The sequence below is a fragment of the Egretta garzetta genome, unplaced genomic scaffold (genome assembly GCF_000687185.1).
Source record: "Egretta garzetta isolate BGI_Z169 unplaced genomic scaffold, ASM68718v1 scaffold316, whole genome shotgun sequence".
NCBI lineage: Eukaryota > Metazoa > Chordata > Aves > Pelecaniformes > Ardeidae > Egretta > Egretta garzetta.
In genome coordinates this window covers 164,000-175,781 of record NW_009259971.1, presented here as the reverse complement: position 1 = coordinate 175,781, position 11,782 = coordinate 164,000, and the positions used below count along the sequence as shown (strand labels likewise).

The 11,782-nt window shown below is 59.0% G+C and overlaps 1 protein-coding gene across 1 annotated transcript in view; it reads left to right on the top strand.

Moving 5' to 3' along the window:
• NOL4L (nucleolar protein 4 like) overlaps positions 1–11,782 on the top strand; it is a gene marked incomplete at its 5' end in the record, with an annotated part of 63,286 nt that overhangs the window by 40,958 nt on the left and 10,546 nt on the right. The window contains 2 exon segments of the mRNA XM_035895832.1: positions 4,932–5,077; positions 6,174–6,234. Coding sequence (XP_035751725.1) covers positions 4,932–5,077; positions 6,174–6,234 — 207 coding nt within the window.

The following is an 11,782-nucleotide window of genomic DNA, read 5'->3' as shown; positions in this document are numbered from 1 at the left end:
TCCCGGCAGAAGAGCCCTTGGGGAAGGGGGCGGGGGGAGGAGGGGATGGTCCTGCCTTCTTCTGCCATTTGCCGTTCGCCTTTTAAATTAACTCTCGCGCCCGTTTTTTTGGGTACTATCAAATACTCGTTTTTGCCGCGTCCCGTAGAAATCAGCAGAAATTGCAGAAAATGAGGACGTAAGTGATCTGACAAAGAGCGCTGGGGATGTTCTGTTTGGTGTGTGAATTGCACACACGAGTAGGCAGCGCAGTCACAGCTCGCTGCCACCACAGCCAGCGTACACCCGTGTGCTTTAAGGCTTCTCGGGCTCTTTGAAGCAGTGACCACCACGGCATTTGTGGCTGCAGTATCAATCTTTGACCCGGAGTGTTTTATCTTCCATTAGTAAGCCTTTCTCTGCGCTGAACTGGTTAAGTTAGGGTCAAATCTGGTTCAATACCTTCTTGGCATGCTCGGAGGGCCGGGTTTAAACAGTTGCTGAGACGGAGGTGAGGCTGCCTTCCTGAGGGCTCGTCCCCGAGCGCCGAGCCGCCTCCTCGGCTGGCAGTGTTTTTTTCGCGTTGCCTTTTGTTGACTCTAAAAACACGACAGCTTCTGGTGGGAAGCTGAGCGTGGCTGTGTGCTGGGGAGGTTGCATGGCGCACAGCCTCGGTTCCCGCTCCACGGAAGGAAATCCCATCGGGATAGTAGGCTGTGGCGTGAAAGGACACGTTTTAAAATAAAAGGACTCAAAGAGAGAAAATAAACCATCCTGAGACTCAGAGCCTGGAATATTAAGCGCGAGGCACAGCGTGTAAATGGCTGGAGAAAGACTTGCGAGGCAGTCCCCGAGAAACCGAGCCCGGCTGTAAAATAAGCAGGTTACCGATAGCCTTGCACATGTTTACGAGATACGGTTATAAGAGTAGCTTCCCCCCCTGCCCTGCTCCAGCCCGCGCTATGGGAGGTTGTTCTCCAGGAAGGAGAGCCGCCGGTGAAGAAACGTCGTCTAGCAGTTAAAGCCCGGCAGTCCTGAGGTCTTGATTGTGTTCCTGGATCTGCCAGCGACTCGCTGTGCTCTTGGACCAGCCAGGGCGGCTGTCAGTACCCGGGGTTTCCAGCTCTATAATAGGAAGAATACTTTTCTAACTCGGAGGGGAGTTGGGAGGCTCAGCAGACGCGTGCACGCGCGGTGCTCCAAGATTGGCGAATGGAAAGTGGGACAGAAAGGCAGAGTGTGAGTCCCGCACATGGGAGCGTCTGCCTTTGCCGGTTAGAAAATACTGGCTGCAAGTGTCTGCAGAGCAGCTGTGAATGTTGGACTGTAGATAAGGAGAGGAGCGAGGATGTTGTTTTCCAAACCCTGCGCGGTGCCGGGAGCCCTGCTCCGATGTTTGGGTGTGGCCTGTGAATGCACCAGCAGGATCCGACTTCCCCTTGCAGAAGAGGAGCTGCACGCACGTTGCCTGACCCTTGATCGCTCAATCCCTTGAACGTTGGAAACAAAGCGATGGGACTTTACTGCGGGGTGAGGAGATCTCTCCGGGGAGCGGGGAAAGGCAGGAAGGAGGAGGGCGGCAGCAGCGGGGTTCGGCTCTGGGCTGGCTGGTGGGGCCAGCCACTGTCACTTCCATCTGTGCCACGAGTGGCGTGGAGCCGGGGAAAAGGCGGCTGGTCCTGAGACGGGCACTGGTAATGGATTGTGTTCTGTTTTCTAATGAAAGTTTCATTTGAAGTTTGTTTACAGGAAAGAAGAAATTAGCAGAGAGAATTCTCCTGAGAACCCAGAGAGGAAAAAGAATGAGCTGCCTGACTTGCAAGCCAAAAGAGGGTGGAAGGGTAGATTAGATTTACCGTATTGCTCCGAGTCGTAGCTGTTGCTGCTGTTGAGAAACGCTTCCTTGTTTGGCTGGATGGTGGAGCCCGCTTCGAGGCTCAGCCTTCAGCCAGGTTATGGGCATCCAGGGGAAATTCAGAGCTGCCCGCCCAGCCAGAAATTCTGATCCCGCTCTGGTGTCCCGTGTTTTGACACTGGGACGTGTGCTGTGCTGCCGTCCCACCGCTCCGTCAGGCTGCGATGGGGCTGCTGCTGGGCTGGAGCTGGGCAGCCGGCGCTCTGGGCGTCGCTGCGGGGGCCTCCCGTCCCTGGGATTGTCCCTGGTGTGAGACGGGCAGTGCCAGCAGTTGCCACTGGCACCGCTGGACAGCATGAGGAGGTCACAAGGCTGTGGGTGTCCGAGGGGTGTCCTGAGGAGGCAGCTTGCTGGTGGCCTCCGGTGTCCTGGTGAGCAGCGAGGGATGCGGCCGAGGGGCGGCAGAGGCTGCCAGAGCTGCAGTGACGGGGATGGCCAGAGCCGTGCGCGAGGTCGGGGCCTTTCTCTTGCTTTAGGGAGGAGGTACAAAGGTGTGAGGAGCTCCCGGGGCACCACGGCGTGGGCAGGCAGCAGAGATGCTGTCTTGGCAGTTCCCACCGCCGGCTTTGGCTGCTGGCGGCTGCAGTAAAGGGTTCCCCCTGCCACCGCTGGCACTCCCTTGGGGTGGGCTGTGCTGCGGGATCTGTGCGCTGCCGGGAAGCTTGTCCCGTTGGTGTTTTGGCCAAGGGTGTTAGTGCTGGAAAGCAGCAGGCCCTGGCTGGAAAGCAGGGGGGGACACTGGGGACGCGGGGACGGGGTCGCCTGGCAGGGTCCAAGAGCAGCAGCCTGCGCTTTCGGCTGGTGGCTGGATCCTGGACTCGTGAACGTGCGACGGCCTTGTTTAACTTGAGTCATTTATAGCTTATCAGTTTCTGGTCTGATACGCGGAGTATTTCTAATAATAGGCAAATGTTACTGCACCTCCAGAGGATTGCACACATTTATAAAGCACTTTACGTAGCATGTGCATGCGAGGCATCCTTCATGTCACTGCTTTTCCACCACGCGTGAGGGCGTGGAGAGCGTGATGCCTCCCGGGTTGTGGTTTGGGGGCCGAGGTCGGGCGTCCTCCGCAGCTGAGCCCCTCAGATGCTACGGCTGAGCCAGGCGCTTTCCAAAAACATCGTGGGTCGCTCCCAGGGCTCCTCCTCCTCACCGGACAGGTGAGAGATTGTGGGCAGCCAGGACCTTGGCATTTGCATTTGTCTCTTAAGCTCTGACAGTAATCTTGAGTAAGCCTTGTGAAGAAGGCCAGATATTAGGGTGGCTGCCTCCCTGCAAATGCTTACAATAAAGAGACTATTTATAGTTTGCAACAGGGAGACCTTTGCAGTTCTGTTCCTGTACGTACAAGATGGAGTTTCTGGAGAGGCAGGATGGCTTCGTGGCTGGCGTGGCAGCGGTGCTGTGCTGAGTCGGGGGACGCCGTGCCGCCCCCCTGCCTCCCACCTCCCTCCTCTGCCTGACCTGGGCACAGGGGGCTGCAGGGGGCACCTGGCTGGCAGCACAGGCCGTCTGTCCGTCCGTCCGTCCCTGCGTGCTGGGCTTCACAAGCCGTAAATTCCAGGAAACTCCCCAGGAGGCACATGGAGGGAGCGGGCTGGGGGCGGGCGCGAGCCCTGGGCCAGCAGATGTGTCTGCAGGGACGAGGAGCGGGGAGGAAAAGCACAAACCTGTCTTTAAAGACATTTTGTTTGTTCACAATAAAAACTGTCAGCCAGCGGCAGCCAGACAGGGCAGTTTTTATGAGGCGCAGGCGTAGGTTGGAGGGGTGCTTGCCAATTGCTTCTTGCAAGGAAAGGGAGCGGGGATTGTATTTTATCTCAGGACCAGGGGGAGAAAAAAAAAAACACAACAAAAACCAAGAGCAGAGAGTTTACAAGCCTTTGAAATGTTTCAATCAAAGGAAAGCGCAGTTGAAAGCGGTTCTGGAAACATTTTTGGTGTTCCCCTGCACCCCAGGGCTCTGGATGCGGTCTCTGCCTGTTGCTTTGGGAGGGGAGCAGGGAGAGGAAGGCAGATAAAGGGATCACCAGCGGGACCGTGTTCGCACGGGACACGTATCTGCTTCCTCCCGAGCTGCGCGTTGGGAGAGTTCAGCCCGGGGAGGTCCCGCAGCCCCTCCTCTCATTCAGGATCTCAGTGCTGCCTTTATGATGATGGTTTTGAAATCCTGTGGCTGACCTTTCCGGCGCTGGAAGCGATCCAAGGGCTGTGTCTCAAAGTACTGTAAAGGTTAGCGAAAAGGGAGAGAGAGGGAGAGAGAAAATGTCCTTTCAGCTGCAGGAGTGGGAGAGAGGAATGTCATCTATGCCATCAGGGAGCGGGTGGCTGGCTGGGCTCCCCAGCCCGAGCCGGGGTGTCCCTGCCTCGCTGGGGACCTCACTCCCCCAGCCCCTTCCCAAGGTGCACGTCGTCATTTTTGATCGGGGCGCAGAGGCAGTGTCCCTTTGGGGAGGGCTGGAGGGGCAGAGACCCTGGGCTCCAGGAGCCCCCTCTGCAGCAGCCGGCAGTGCCGGCCTGTGGGAACCAGCGCCGCCATGGGGATCTGCCCCACCGGCCATCCCCTGCCCGTGCCAGTCCTCTGGTGGCTCCTGTTGCAGCAGACGATTTGATTTCAAAAAGGTCCGAGGTGTTTTACGGAGCCATTTCAATGGAGCTGCACCCTGTCCTTGGCTCCCCCATGCCGCTGCCTCGCCAGAAGCACGCTGGGGTGGATGGAGATTAAAGGGTAAACTCCGGGGCTCAGCCATCCGCTCCTACAGGATGCGAGCTCTTTCTAATTGTCCTCAATTAGAGACAGTGCCATTGCTCAGGCATGTCTTCAGGCAGGAAGCAGAGCCCGGCAGCCACCTAGCCCGGCCCAGGGAAGGGCTGCTCGTGGCCTTGGGCAGCACCCAGGGGCCAGCCAGCGTTCCCGGGGGGGGCGGGGCTGCCGTTTGTTTCTGGGAAGGAGTTGGGGTGAGGAGATGTTAAAGCCAGAGAAAGGAGGAAAGAAAATAGCTGAGCGAGTTAACCCTTTCCTGCTTGCCTCCAGGATGAGACATCGGTGAGCAGCGAGGACTTTGATATGAACGACTCCACATGGATCTCAGCTGACCAGCACCTGAACTCCAGCCTGAGCCCCAGCCAGGACGAGAGCATGCGCAGCCCGCAGAACCTGCACGGCCAGGAGGATGGTGAGTGCCCCAGCGGGAGGGAAGCGCTCTGCGCCTCTGCCACAGGATGTTTTTGTGACTTATTAAACATTAACCAGTCCTTTCTGATCAGGTGTCCCACCTGTAGGATGGATTTCATATCAGGACAGGCCTCAAAGCAGTGCCGACTCCCACTTCTTCCCATTTAGCCTCTGGGTTCCTGCTCAGCCTCTCCAGCTTGGAGCTGATGGTCTTTGGGCAGGGACCCGGCTCCCAGCTCCTCCAGAAAGAGGTCGCCAAATTCTCTGCTTAAGGCATCAGGTCGTGGTTCCCCGGGTGTGATGAGGAGAGCCCCATCAGTGCTGAGCCGCGGGCCGCGTGCTCCCCGCCACAGGAAGGATGCCAAGGCTTCCCAATGCAGGTCGCAGCTTTCTGTGCGTGGAAAGCTGCACCTTGGGCAGCGTCTTGGATCCTTTGGGCAAGAAATGTGTATCCTGCAACAGCCGACAGCCATGAGAGCGCGGGGTGGACGTGGGTGTCCCCTCGCTCAGGGCAGGCGGTTGGAAGGGCTGAAGGGGCACACGTGGGATGGGTGGGAGGAAGTGTTTGGTGATGTGGTGCGTTACTTCTGTGAAACACACTAGTTCAAAATAATAGAGCAAGTAAATAAATGGTAGAAGTACGAGTTCAGGTCAGAGTTCACCTCTGTGATGCTTGGAAGGGTTCAGTGGTTGGACTGTTACCGGCTTCTGCTCGAGAGCTTGGATCTCTCATTGTCCCCAGCCCGGCTGCTGCTGGGAGAGCGGGAAGGGAGCAGAGGAGTCGAGGGACAACCCGGGCTGGGTTGGTGCTGCTTTAAGAAAGGGGGCTGAAAACCCACCCCAGAGGAAAGAAAGGGCTTTTGTGCTGGCAGGTCCCCCTGGGGTGGCTTTTAGCTGCTTGTGTGGCCAGCGGCAGGGACAGCGAGGACGCCGCTCTCTTCAGTCCAGCGCGTTGTGGCACTTGGCTTTCTATTGCAAATCTGCAGTTTTGAGAAACTGCTGTTTTTAACTAACGAGCACCAGCCCCGGAGTCAGGCAGCCTCGGTGAGGATGTGAAACCTGCCTGCGCTGCACCACGGCCCTGTCTGGCGGGACAGGCAGCAGCACTTCTGCTTGCACAGGGCCCGGCAGCGGGGCTGCGCCCGTGGCAGGAGGGAAGGGTGTTTGGATGCTCACACAGCTGCTCACATCAGAAGCGTTCTTGGGGACCAGGCTGCGAGCGAGCGCTGCCTCTCGTACCTGTGGCCTGGCCGGGTCTCTCCGTACCCCCTGAACTTTGCCATTTTCCCGTCGGGATGTTTCAGGCTCGTGGCTTATCCCTCACCACTGAATTCCCAAGTCTCATTTGCAATCTAGACTGACACGGTTTTGATCCCTTTGCTGAACAGTTACCCAACAGGACAGTAATTTAATAAGGGACTTGCGTATTTAGGCAAATCGAGATGTTCTCACTAAAGCTAAATCCTCTCTCTCTCTCTGTGCCCTCTTAGGAAATGCTTTCAATTTTTCATGCCCCATGGTTTTTCTTCAGAAGCAGGTGTCCTCTCTGGGGCCCTTCTTGGCTCCTTTAATTTCTTTTGTAAGGTTCAGTGGTGAGCAATAAAGCACAAATAGTCCCTTCCTTTTTCTGAGGAATGCAAGTGTCCCAGGCTGTCCTCGGGGCCGGCGGAAGGCTAAACCAGGTAGACTTTGGCAGATCAGAAGTGATGGAGTCGAAGAGCAAGCAAGCCAAGCCCAGGGCTATTAGTGAGACCCATCGAGAAGCAGCCAGGGATCGGGGTTTCCATCAGGCCGTCATACTTCAGGGGGCATTTTATGGGACCGAAAAGAGGTTTTGTCACTGTGCTGAATGCCCGTGTCCTGCAGTGGAGCTCTGAAATACAGGCTAATGCTGCGGGGCTGAAAGGCCTGGTGTCAGTCTCTGCCAAGCCAACACTCCCACCCAGGACCCAAGCACGCGCGAGGCTGAGAAGGGAAGAAGGACGATGGAGCAGCCCAGGCGACGCAGGGGGCAGCGGGCGGTTAGAGCAGAGGAGCACGGAGCAGAGAAGGAGCGCGTTGCAAGAGGAAAGGCAAATGACTGGCGCGGGGAGGGGAATGTGCATGAATCAAAGTGTCGAGCACTCTTCAGTTTCCTCTTCTCTCGACCCATGAAAGATCTTCTTTTTTTGGAAGAAAATGTGTTCTACCGGCTTCACGCTGGCTCGCTCGGGCTGTGCACATGCAAGACTTCCCCAAGGAAATCAGCTCAGTGTGAGTAACCAGCCCGTGTGAACTGGGCGCTCCTTGGAGCCCGGCTGGCCAAGGTGCCCCTCACAGAGCACCCGTACCAGGGCAGCCCAAGGGCTCTGGTCAAAATACTCCATGCCCAAACTGGATGTTTATCCGTGTCTCCTGCGCTCAGCTGTCCCCCGTGCCCCACAGCAGCCCCGCAGAGCCCCAGCCTTCCTCCACCAGTTGTAGGAGACTCGGCCGGTGCCTCAGCGAGCCCCGTGCCTGCCCAGCAGCCACGCTGGGCTCAGCTCCGAGCCTCCCAGCGCTGCGGCAGGGTCTGCTCGCATGCCGCCTGCTTTGGTTGGGAGCTTGTTCAGGACTCGATACTCTCCTCCCTCTGGAAATCCTTTTGAGTTACTGAATTGCTCCTGCCTGCTGCCATCTGATGGGCGGGATGCTTGGAGTGTGTCTTCTGTGAAAGGCTTCCTAAAGTATAAAGTTTTAATGAAGAGTTGCCTAGCAGGACAGCAGTATCGCCTGACACGCTTGTTAAAGAAAAGTCTTGTTTAAAGAACCGAAGCACCAACTCCAGGTCTTTCAGAGGCCTGGGGGGAGCAAGCGCTCTCCTGTGGCGTACGAGCAGAGCGGTATGAAGTCCAGAGAGGCGGGAGAGCAGGCAACCGTCGTCCCATGCTTCGATATGCAGGTGTTTGCTAACTTCAGAGAGCTAAAAAGCAGCTAGGACGAAAGCCAACACCTTCTTTTGTCTCTGTGCCCAGAAACCTTGGCCCAGTATAGCCGTGCTGCAACCAGCGTCAGCCCTTGGAACAGCAGGGAGAACAAATTAGACCTAATGACTTTGGTGGGTAAGGGACAGAGAAGGCACCGCTGGGAGAGCATCGGCGGCAGAGCTGGGGTTCCCGCTGGGTTGGTGGGCGCACGTCAGGACGCGGGACACGCTGGCCAGCTCTGAGCAGTGACGCCGACGCGCACACGCTTGCTCCTTCCATTTTCCTTTGTTACTCATCCTGCGGGCCCCAGCACGGAAAACGTGAAGCTCCCTGCAACATCCCTTCCCTGTCGGATGTTGCTCACAGCGTACGTGCCCGCAGGAAGCCAGCGGCTACCCAAAGCGACGGCAAGATCAACACAAGCTCTTTGCTGCTGAAGCGGAGCTATTGTGCAGGACATCCTGGAGGGACACGTCTGTGGGAGCCAGCGTGCGTTCGGAGCAAAGCGGCCCTGAATGCCGTGCCATCTCACCATCCCCTGTGCCTGTCTCCGTCCCTGAAGGCGTCCCGTGCCTGCTCCCAGCTGAGCGTGGGTCCCAGCGCCTGGCCCTGTCTTGCCGCAGCAGTTTCAGCTGCAGTCTGTCCCTCTTCAGAGCTTGTCTGCATCCACAGGCGAAGTTTGGTCTGGGGCACGGGGCTGAGCAGGGTATCCCACCATGGGGATGCTGTGACCTGCTGGTGAGTGCAGTGCTCTTGAAAAGAAAGCAGGAGGCAGACCCCCAAAACCCCGGTGCACGAAGACGTCTTGCCCACTCATAGGGTACATCTTGCTTCGTCCCTGGCCGTACATCGTGCTCCATCCCCCAGGAGCAGCTCTCAGCCCATGGGCAGGGGTTGCTGCTCCTCAGCCTATCCTGCCCAATCCTTCTGAAGAGCAGGGAAAGCTCCTGGGTGTCACATCTGCTTTCCCTGCATGGGGGGCATGGGCTTGCTTCATGGCACCGTGTTGGGACAGACCCCCTTCCAGCTGAGGTCCCTGCATGCAGTCCTCGCTTGACTGGCAGCGTCCCCCCCCCCGAGTCCGTTCCGCCTGGAGCAGCAGTGGCTAATCCAGACCTTGGAGAAAGGACTTTCTTAACCTACTTAACTGCGAAGGCACGCACTCCTCAGTGACATCCCTTGAGGTGGGAGGCTGGGAAGGCTCCCAGATGTTGGGAACATCCCTCAGGAGCGCTCCAAGGAGGGACCTCAAGGACATGCAGGCAGGTGTTATTTCAGGATGCCGTCCCGGGAGCAGGTAGGGCATGTCACTCCTCTGGACACCCTCCCCTGGGACCGGCAGGGACAGCACCCAGCCATCGCCAGCACAGCAGCCTCTCTTCTGCTATGGCACGCGTCCTGCAGCTCCAGGTCACGCTGCCGTTACTTGGCGAGATGCCCACGATCCGCTGCACATCACCAGGTTCCCTGAACCACCGACCTAGCAGAGCGCTTTCTGGGGCGGAGAGCTGCCCTCTCGCCAAGTGCAGACCAGAAGCCAGGCCCGTGCCTGCACGGCGAGCTCAGCTCCTGCCTGCAGGATCTCACGCGTTAGCCTCACGCCAGGCTCCATCCCCAGGGCAGCCGTGGGGCCCCGCTCCACACCTGCACCTCCCTGACAGCTGGTACCCGGCCGCGGGGCGATGGCACCCTCCTCGCTTCGCCGTAGCAGGGTCACTTACCGCAGGTGGCGTCAGATGCCGCGTGGTTCCTGGTTCCCCTCCGCCCCCGGGGCCAGCCCCATTCCCGGTCCAGGTGAACACAAGCGCCCCTTTGTCACCCCCAGGGAATGGTGGCTGGCCATTGCAAGAGGTGGCCTGCGAGCCCCGAGCCCCTTGCTTTTCCCAGGCTGCAAAATCATCGCTGTTCTCAGGGCTTCTTGCACCAGTGTTGGATTTCCCCCTCCCAGAAGCCCTAGCTCAGAGCTTAAAGAAGACTGGGACCAGCATCCAGGCCTTACAACAGCCAGACGTGACCTTATTTTACTTTTCTTAAGCATGTATTACATCTCTCCCCTGGGTGTCCCCACGCTGTGCTGTCCCCACGGCAGAAGTCAACAAGCACGTCCCTGCTCTGCCTGAGCAGTCTGGGCTGGTGGCTCCGTGCCCCGTCACCTCTTCCAGGGGCACGTCTGCTCCTCCTGAGCAAAGGCCCTTGCCAGCGATAAACACCCTCCTTTCGGTGTCTTTTGAAGAGCTGTCCTTTCCTGCTGCAAGGCTGAGAATTGCCGCGGTGGCTTCACCAGCCTGTCGCACTGCACTTGGCTCGGGGCACCCTCCCGGCTGCTGCGGGCTCTGCCGAGTCGGTCGCTTTGTGCTGCTGGTGCATGGAGCAGAGTTTTGGGGGGCTCCTCCTTGGTCTGGAGCAGAGAGGATCACCAGGCTACCGGGCAGCCGGCACCGCCTGCACCCCCACCTTCCTCCCCAGATTGAGCGCCCGAAGGGGTGAGCGGGGACGGCAGGGTGAGCCCTGCGGTGTGTCCTTGCCTGGGAGCGGTGCAGAGTCCAGTGGCTTGGGGACGGTCCCACCTCTGTCCTGCCCAAAGGACTGGGGGGGGGCAGCAGGGTCTCTCCGGCGGCAGGGCTGCGCTGGGGGCACCAGCTCGGCACCAAAGCCACCAAGCTCGTTTGTTTGGCTCTGGGAGAGGCAGTGCCCGGGCAGCAGGGCCACGCCACGGCACGTCCCCTCCCTGCAGCGGGATCTGGGTGGCTGCCGGCGGTGGTGGCACAAGGAGAGGCTTGGTCTGCGCCACCCCCTTCCCTGCCACGGGCAAGGGGCGGCCCCTGGCTCAAGAACCCCTTGGGCAGTGAGGTGGCCGGAGGAGCAGCGGTGGGAGGGATGGGGGTCGGGAGGAGAAGGGAAAACCGAGCGGCAGAGTGTGCTTGTGGCAAGGCTGCTTTCTGCAGCGGGAGCTCTCGAGCTTCGGTGCGTGGGAAAATGTCCGTTGTGGGGCCAGCGCGGTGAGGTCCCAGTGCTGGAGGGAGCTGCTCCCTCGGGCCGGGCAGTGGAGCTGGGGGGAGATGGCACTGGGGGGCACCTTTCATGCCGAGGAGGGGGAGCGGGCCGCACAGCGCTGCCTTGTCCGGCCGAGCCTGCCTGCAGATGCGCATTGTGTCCGGCCAGGCCAGATGTCTGACTCGTCGAGGGCTCTGGTCGAAGGCAGGGACTCGGGGAGGGAGGGCAGAGGGTGAGCACTTTGTCTGGGCATAACGAGGTTTGCATTAACGAAGGAAGACAGGAAATAGAGCGCCTTAACTGGACACTGGCCAGCCCCACCGCTCCGTGGCCCCCAGCGGCATTTCTTTTTTCCTTTCTTATGCATCTTGGAGGCAATCGGCTGGGCAGGACCTGGAGGAAACGGGCTTCGTGCTCTGGCCATGTGCGTGGCCGGGGTGGCCACGGCAGAAGGCACCACGAGGGCCTCTCCTGCTGCTCACCACCCGCTCGTGGGCGCAGGAGCCCCCGGGCACCGCTCGCTTGCACCTAATGAATGCGGCGCTGCCGCCCAGCCATGGCCCCCCATGAGGCCCCCGTTCCCACTCGTTCTCTCTAATTTGTATTAAGTATCCCTTCCTCGAAGGCGTTCTTCCTCCCCTTCTTCCCCCTTCTCGTCTCTTTTGTGAGTGAATAATTTATGGCACTTTTCATCTTCCTGGCTGTTGTTGCAGGCAGGCGGCGGTGGGATGCTCGCGCCCTCCTGACAGCCGCTCTCGGGCTGGGTGTGCA